Below are 9,223 nucleotides of genomic sequence, written 5' to 3'. Positions count from 1 at the left end.
AGATATTCGCTTTCATTTATTACTGTCTCTGAAACTGAGGTTTAACAATATCTCAACGAACCAAAACTTTATATATTATTTCATACCAACTTATACTTCTATTTAAAATATATCATTTGTATGACTTTTTATCGTCTTGTTCCCATTATCACAACCTTTGTTACCTATTATGTTAAAATTCTTTAAATCAATTAGAACTTAGTTAATTTTGGTTGTAGGTTTTTATACAAGCCCGTCTGGGTAGGCATCACTCACTTATCGCATATATTGTACCACCAAGCAGCATTATTTAATTTTATTGTGTACAGGCAAGAGCCGAGATGGCCCAGTGGTTTGAACGCGTGCATTTCGGATTCAAACCCAGGCAAGCACCACTGAATTTTCATATGCTTAATTTGTGTTTATAATTCATCTCGTGCTCGCCTGTGAAGGAAAACATCGTGAGGACACCTAATGTGTCTAATTTCAATGAAATTCTGCCACGTGTGTATTCCACCAACCCGCATTGGAGCAGCGTGGTGGAATATGCTCCAAACCTTCTCCTCAAAGATTGAGGAGGCTTTACCTCAACTCCTCGCAGCCCGTCTCGTTCAGCACTTCGAGGAGATCGGTCCGGGTCTCTCAGAGGCTCAGTACGGGTTCAGGGCGGGCCGGTCGACAGTCGACGCCCTAGATGCCCTGAAGACTCGGACGACGGAAGCGGTGGCCCGGGGGCAAGTCGTCCTGGCGGTGTCGTTCGACGTGGCGAAAGCCTTCAACAGTCTCCCTTTCGAGACGATATGGGAGGCACTCCGATACCATGGTGTGCCGACCTATCTCAGGAGTCTGCTGGAGGCGTACTTCCAGGACATTGAGGTCCTCTGGGCAATGAGTCAATGGTCAATTAGAGGTTGGTCCGGCGTCAGATAGGCTGCGGCGTTCCATAGGGGTCGGTTCTCGGCCCAATTCTGTGGAACGTTGGTTTTGACTGGCTCCTACGAGCTCCAGTCCAGGGAAGGCCCTGGATGGGGGTGTTGTGTTACGCTGACGACACCCTCGTCATGGCGACTGGGCGGGACTTTCGGGAGGCGACTCGCCTCGCCGAGGTCGGAACGGCTCTCACCGTGGACCGTATGGGAATGCTGGGCTTGAGGGTCTTCATTTCCAAAACGGAGGCCCTCCTATTCCACGGTCCGGGGGACGGTGATCAAGATGCAGGCCCAGATGAAGTATCTGGGCCTCATCCTGGACGGTCGATGGAGCTTCGGGCAGCATTTTGTCCATCTCGGCCCGAGGCTCATCAACGCCGCCGCCGCTCTCGGCCGCCTCCTTCCGAATATGGGGGGGCCGGGATCGCTATGCCGGCGTCTTTATTCCGGCGTAGTGAGGTCGATGGCGCCGTACGGTGCCCCGATCTGGGTCGACGCCCTCACCGCTGACAATCGGGCCCTGCTGCGGAAGCCGCAGAGGGTTATAGCGGTGAGAGGCATCAGAGGATACCGTACGGTGTCGTGGACTGCGGCGACACTTCTCGCGGGCGATCCGCCCTGGGAGCTCCAGGCGGAGGTGCTCGCGGAGGTGTACCGATTCCGGGTCGAGGCGAGGAACCGCGGCGACCGTCCAGGGTCGGCGGAGGTCGGGCGAATCAGGGCTCTAGCCCAGCAAGCCCTGATCGCCCGATGGCAGGAGATTCTGGGGTCACCGACGGCGGGCCTGGCGACAGTGGACGCCTTCTCCTCAAATGGAGAGGAGGCCTTAGCCCAGCAGTGGTAAATTTACATGCTTACTAAGGTCTAATTAAAATATTTTTACATTATAAGAATAAATTTTCTGCCAGACGATAGTAAAGTGACTCACGGCCCTAACTCTACACTATCTAGAATTTTTAGGAGATAATGTGATATCATACTTAATCTTACCATAAATAGGTGTTCAAACTGCAATTAAGGTTGTAATCTAGGAATAAGTAATATAACTTTATACATTCTACTTAATGGCTTTGTGAACAGATTTGTGGCTCATTTTAGAATTGTTAAGCTGTGTTTATGCTCGTCGATTAAATGAATATACTCTGACATATTTTTTTTTGAATAAAATTATAGGAATTAACCAAAACTATAACCATAGATATGTATCTATTCTTTTTGCGTTTACTTATTTTTTATATATAACTGCTCACAACATGAAATTATAGAAATTAACCGAAACTATACCCATAGATATGCATCTATTCTTGTTGCGTTTACTTATTTTGAATATATAACTGCTCTCGCCATATTAATTAAACTGGCTCAACATATTCAAGGGGCCGGGTACATTGTAAATTTATTACAGCGCTCCTATAAGTATTCCTATTTTTTTTTTTAATCCATATGTTACAATATTAAAAACAGCCCGAGCAATTCGTTTTTGAAGAATTATTATTGTGATGTAATGCTGTCCTGACTAATTTCAGTCACGGCGCCCAATCTCTTGAGAAACCAGCCAACTACGCAGGACAGAACAGGATATATAATTATGAGCGTACACATCGGTGCACTAATGATTCCCTCACTCTCATAATCCGATGGAACAGAAAATCCGACACGGCCGGAAAGATTTCAGGCGCAGTCCCAACGACTTTCCGTGTTTTCCGAGGCACGGGATAGTACACACTTCCAACTTCCCGAGTCTGCGTTGTTGCTGAAATTTTTGTGACAGAAAAACCCAATAATTTTTTGGCGGCTAGAAATAAGGCTTGAACCGAGAACCTAGAAATTTGTGACCTTATATATAGCCACTAAACTACTCGTTAGTTTAGTCTAGTTAGCTGTTAATATTATGCATGATAAATGAGTTATTCCACATAATAACTCACAATGTATTTTAACTGTATGAGTCATCGTTTTAGTATAGCGTACAATGTCTTCTTTCAAGGAGTATCAAAATTTTTATGACGAGATGGTCTAGTGAATAGGATCTGTGGACCTTATTTCTATATTTAAATATATCTATCTTAGAACGTTAAAGGAAAAATCAATGACGCTTGAACTGAATTAAATTCTACGCGTGTCTCTAAACCAAATCACCAAAACCAAATTGGGGCACTGTCGAGAAATAAGCTCCAAATATTTCCATAACACGTTGACTGATAACCCTGCTGGTCCCAAAACTGTTTCCCAATTATTTTATTCTGTGTGTGTGGTTGGCATTTAAACAACTTTGGGATTAAAACACACACCGTAACCACAAGCATCTATGACACTGTGATTACTATTGGAAATATCGGTAAACCCTTAATGTAGGATAATGAGAATTCCAAAAAGACACACTGAGAAACACAACGTGCTTAAGACATAAGGAAGCCTTTGTGGAGAAGTGGTATTTGAAGAAGAAATAGTACGAGCTGTTATTGTACCTTGGACGTTGAACAAGTCTGTGGGATCTTTTGAATAATATAAAATCTATCCCTCTTCTTTGGTAATATTTTTTTTTTTAAAGAACGTAATTTTTTCTGCTAATGTAGACTAGGCGTAAGCTTATTTTTCTACATGTGAAAGTAACTTTTATGAATTAATCTTTAACTTTAGTCTATTCCCTAGATCTCTTTTTCGATTGATTCTGGGTCGTATTTTTTATTCTGTTTAATTTCAGTATTTATATTGTATTATTATTTGGCGTGTCAAAGATTTTTTTTAGTAAAATATTTTGTTTGAGAGGTTTAATTGAATCTAACAGAGCGTTTTTATCAACCATTTTAAAACAGAAACGTGGTACTTGAAATTAGTTTCAAAAATATTTTCGCACGATACCACACTGCTTGAAGTTCATAATATAATATTTTTTCTGTTGGATGATTAGTGTCCATCATTTCATTTTAATAAAAAAAAAAAAACAACTTTTATGTAATGGTCATTGTACAAATTACATTAACATTTACCTAAATGAAAAGCCTGTAATTTATGCCACGCCTAGGTTGAGGCCCCTGTCTGTATAAGGAAAAGGCTTGGAGATTATTCCACCACACTCCAAAGCAAGTTGGATTGGGTATTCAACATATGTACGTGGTAGATCATTCCATTTTCATCCAACAAATTCAGGTTGCCACACAATGTTTTGAAGAAGAATTTCATCAAACACATACACGAATTACAGGCAGAAATGAAACACAAAATCTCAGTGCTGCTTGCCCAGATTTAAGCCCACGATTCTCGGTAATGAGGTAATGATTCACGAATTCTTACCATTTCATTATCTCGACTATCCAAATAAATCCTAGCAAAAGATTAGAAAGAGCATGGCATATATATGATGAATTACGTTTTATTAAAATGAATATTAACTGGTAAAATATATGTAAACAAAACTTTCAGCCCAATAAGAATAATTATTTTATAACCGTCAATAAGTTTATATATGTTAACCATTAATCACGATGAGACCAGTGAAAAATGAACTTGCTACTTTTAAATATTTGTTCTTATTGCGAGATGCTTAGGAGATGTTTTTGGATAAATCGAGGTCGTAGGAAGCTGGTCACTGACCGTTCAAATGGACCTCCGTTCCAGAACATTGTCATTGCATTACATCGTCTATTGTCATAAAATGGAGATCATTTTTCAACAACAAATCGAAAACGTTCTATTAGTATTTGTCGATGGTTCTGTTCACGTCGATAAAAAACGGTTTTAAAAAAGTTATGATGAATTTAATGATCAAAACAATTTTATTGCAAGTTTTATTCAAAATATATAGCTAATAGTTTTCGACTTAGAAAATAATTAAACACCAATTGAAATGTAATGTAATATGTGTGTCGGTGTGTGTGTGTAAAAACTACATGAACAAACATCATTTAAATAAAATTATTGTGATTTATGGAAAAAATAAACTCGACGAGTCGGAGAAACGGGGTAGCGTTATGCAACCATTTGCTACCAAAAAAAAATATATTTTTATTTAATAATGTTCAAGTACGAACAAAATATTACAAAATATTAAAAACTTGTAACTACAAATGACTATTAAAATAATAAAATATTGTTTAGCAGTATCCTCGCAGCTTTTTCATTTCAATTCATCATTTTCAAATTTCAATTCATTTCAACGCAACACGTTATAAATGAATCATCTTATTCATATCCCCTTAAACTGAAAACATCGTTTCATTGCATATCTACATCGTAAGACAACGATAACTTCAAGTTTAATTTTTTATCATAATTTTATTTAATAATAAAAAAATTTAAGTTCATGTCAAAAAATATTAATTAAAGTATATATTATACTCGTATTATTCAATATAAGATTATATTAATGATAAAAAAAGAGTTGACTTTGATCAACAAATATGATGATTTATAAGCAAAATGATACATTTTATTGTACTTTACTGACATACTCTGTAACTCAAATGGTGGAAAAATTTAACTACTGAGTTTCTTGCCGGTTTTTCTCGGTAGAATCGACTTTCCGAACCGACGGTAGCTTTACATTTCAACAATGTGAGATGACGATTCAAAAATGCTTTTATGAGCCTACTTGAATCGAGGATACTTTCATTTTCATTTTTATTTAAAATTAGCTTAGTGTTATAGTTTAAGGCTTATACAAATGGTATCCTCTGATCTACTCATTAGGAACGTACACAGTCATTACCATCAATATTCATAGAAAAATAAAAAAAAAATACTGAACATCCAATGTCTTTCTGTGCGATGAAAGGATTCTAACGACAACCCAACGTCAAATTTTATTCGTGCATTTCAAGGTTACGGTGAAATTAAAAAACTCACATACACAAACATACGTGAACAGTGAAAACAATACACTCCTTTTTTGGACAGTCGTGTAGCTACTTAAAATAATACGCTTATATTAGATAACATTTTAAGTAGAAACAACATTACTACATAAAAAACGAACAATTTTACTTAACTCGTATACAAAGTCTTTCATTAAAATATTATATTAATACCACAGATTTGGAATCCACAAGCCGTCCGACCAATCGTGCCCCAGGTTTGTGCTATGCAGACTTGCCTCGCTATTATATTAGTTAGTATTCGTGTAATTATACCGTTCTAAACGGTAAAGAATTTTCTAGGTTAGATAATCTAGTTCATGGAGGTATTACCTACCATAAATAAATTACTTTGTAGCTATGATTAATTTTAAAACATTTATTCTTATGTTCAAGTATAGCTGGGACTTCGTGGGTATAAAAAAGATCTCCAAATTTTTGTTAAATGGTTGGCTACTTAAGATAGCTTACATAAGAATTCTTCAGCCATACGTATTGGTAAGGATTACTATTGTTACACATAAATAGAACAATGGTTATGAAAAAAATAAAACTTATAAACATAAATCCTCGCTTTCAAGTCCTCTTGACATATACCTAACAGTGTTTATAAGACGTAATAATGACGTCATTATACCTGGCGTTAGTGTGAATTACACACTGACATGTGCAATATGATATGAATAAGTAATATTACCCTACCAAGTAATTTTGAAGTCTAATCTTACGTGTTATGATATAATTACTCTGGATACTTTATTTAACAACTTAATGTTTTTAAGACGACATAATATTTAATCTGTTCTTACATTAAATCATCTATTCATCGTAAGTATACATGAGTGCTTAAATAAATTAAAAATGTAATATATTATATAGTAATGTCTCGATAATATATACATGTTGAATAGAGACTACATATTTTATATCACAACTATTACAATACGTAAGTATAAATAAATATAAATATTGGACAACATCACATACATTACTCTGATCCCAATGTAAGTAGCTAAAGCACTTGTGTTATGGAAAATCAGAAGTAACGACGTTACCACAAACACTCAGACCCAAGACAACATAGAAAACTAATGAACTTTTTCTACATCGACTCGGCCGGGAGTCGAACCAAGTCAAGTCTTTATAAAGTGTATAGCCCTTTATAAGCTTCTATTCAATTCCATCACTCAGCATCATAATTCACGTCCCCAATTTCATTATTTATACCATTTATTTGTGGTCAGCGAAGTGTGTTCGCTTATTTCAAAATAAATTCAGAATTTTCTCGGTGAATAATTATACGAAGGTACCCTATTTGTAATCGATTTAAAAAAAGGTGTTCTCAAATCTTTTGTATTTATTTTATGCTTGTTACCTCAGAGCTCTTTCATTTTTTTTTTATTTGTGATTGTGTATTTCCTGCTTAGTCTCATTTTCGTTTGAAGAAAAATATCAATTTTGATTGAGTGAAATTTGGGAGAAATTTAAAGAGCATTATTTGAAGTAGGTTTATATTATCTGTAGCACTGTCTCCACAAGTTTGATAAAAATATTTATAGTATAAAATAAATCTCTGCACTTTTTAATTAATTTCTATCAATTTGTCAAAAACGAATATCTTAACACAACACTTTGAACACACTTATATCAATGTTGTACCGCGAACGATAGTGAAGTATCGATGAGAATGGAATGGGCATTTCGATCGAAACGGCCGCAAATAGAATCGATGATTGCTTCAAATGGACAACCGATCTACACCGTACTAATTTATTGCATCGATCGGTCACAGTGTGTGGGACTTTACTATTTGAATTCTATTCAAAGACTGCGAAGCGTGTGTTAATGTCAAGGATGTACTCCGACTAGTGATGATCTAAATTGTTCAAGTTAAACTACGGACTCGACTTAAAAAGTTGTCTGTATACTCATTACTCAGGTATATAATTTGATTTATTTTATTGAATTGTAGTTTATTACAATCATTATCATTAGTACTATCATGGGAGCTCATACCGTAACGATTCTATAGGCATACGAATCTATATCAATACGATCAATACGACACGATATGACCTGATAAATTAAAAAAAAAAAAAAAAACTGTAATATTGCTTCTCAATTACATACATTTCGATTATGATACTCATATATTTAAAAAAAAAAATACATTTTTTTTACATTAACAGCCTGTAAATTTCCCTCTGCTGGGCTAAGGCCTCCTTTACCTTTGAGGAGAAGGTCGAAAAAAAAATTACTTAAGAATTATTAATATTAAGGTGTAAACTATCTATAAATAAGAATTACAATTGTTACTGTACAAATCAGGACCTCGTAGAATGGTGGCAGGAATGCTAGCCGCATGTCACCAAGAGAGGCAATAGGGCGAGGTCTTATTATAATGAAGTTTTTGCACTACTACTCCAAGATCCAAAGATTTCAACTTATTTATTAATGTTTTTTAAATGCCACTTAAAATACCCACCGTTTATGTCTAAACTACCTTAAGGCTAAGTGAGGGTAACAGATTATTATCGGTTACGTCTACTATTACTGTTGGAAAGAGTCAGATAACAAAAAATTTGAATGTTTTATCTACTAAATATTCATAAGCCATAAAGGATGGTAGCTGTTCATTAATAAATTGGTAGTTTTACTTAATATAGTTTGTTAAATGACTATTCAAGTGTTTGTACAAGTCTACTTGAATAAAGTATATTTTGATTTTGATTTTAAACGATTTACCTTCAGTGACACTGCCTTACTCATCACTCACAACATAAGTATAAGAGGATTCTTTTTTTATATTTTTCTTTATGACCAAACGAAAAAATACATTTATATAACGAATTTATTAATAATCCATCAAGTGATTCGAGCGTGATTCTAAATTTAATATCCAGACACGAAATTTCGCATTTGCAATATTAGTAAGTAAGTGAGGTCCATGAAAATGAGAAGTTATCTGGAAAGATATTTCATAAAAACATATTGCTTAAATTATTTCTTCAAAATCTCCAATAATAAAGCTTATGAGAGAGATGATTATTCTTTGTTATGTTTAATATTTTATTCATGAACTCGACTATAAAAAGTGTTCGTAGCTGATTGCAAAAATAACTTATAATAGAAAAACAGTATGTAGTTTAGATCTTTAAATCATGTTGGCAACTTTTGTTCATGGCTTTTTTTTATCCTATAGGTGACAAACGGGCAGAAGGCTCACCTGATGGAAAGTGACTACCACCGCCCATGGAAATAGCAACACCGGGGGCTTACACGCGCAATGGCGGCCTTTAAGAAACGTAAAGAAGATTACGTAGACAGATATCAAACAAAGACAATCTCTAAGTATATATATATTTTAATTTGCTATAGGTGATGGCAGGAGAATTTATCTACGAACAGACAGGATATATTATATAGAGTTATTTAAATAATATGATCGGGTAGGCTGCGGCG

General features: G+C 35.7%; 1 protein-coding gene across 1 annotated transcript; it reads left to right on the top strand.

The window, feature by feature from the left end:
* The first annotated feature begins 525 nt into the window (after positions 1-525).
* LOC135193396 (uncharacterized) lies at positions 526-909 on the top strand. Its single transcript, XM_064215697.1, has one exon. The coding sequence runs from the start codon at positions 526-528 to the stop codon at positions 907-909; it is 384 nt and encodes a 127-aa protein (XP_064071767.1).
* The last annotated feature ends 8,314 nt before the right edge of the window (positions 910-9,223 follow it).

The sequence above is a fragment of the Vanessa tameamea genome, chromosome 8 (assembly GCF_037043105.1).
Source record: "Vanessa tameamea isolate UH-Manoa-2023 chromosome 8, ilVanTame1 primary haplotype, whole genome shotgun sequence".
NCBI classification, from domain to species: Eukaryota; Metazoa; Arthropoda; class Insecta; order Lepidoptera; family Nymphalidae; genus Vanessa; species Vanessa tameamea.
The sequence above is the reverse complement of the archived record's forward strand: the minus strand, read 5'-3'. Positions and strand labels throughout refer to the sequence as shown.

Excerpts from the sequence above, each read along its gene's own strand:
- LOC135193396 (XM_064215697.1), top strand. The coding sequence starts at position 526 with ATGCTCCAAACCTTCTCCTCAAAGATTGAGGAGGCTTTACCTCAACTC.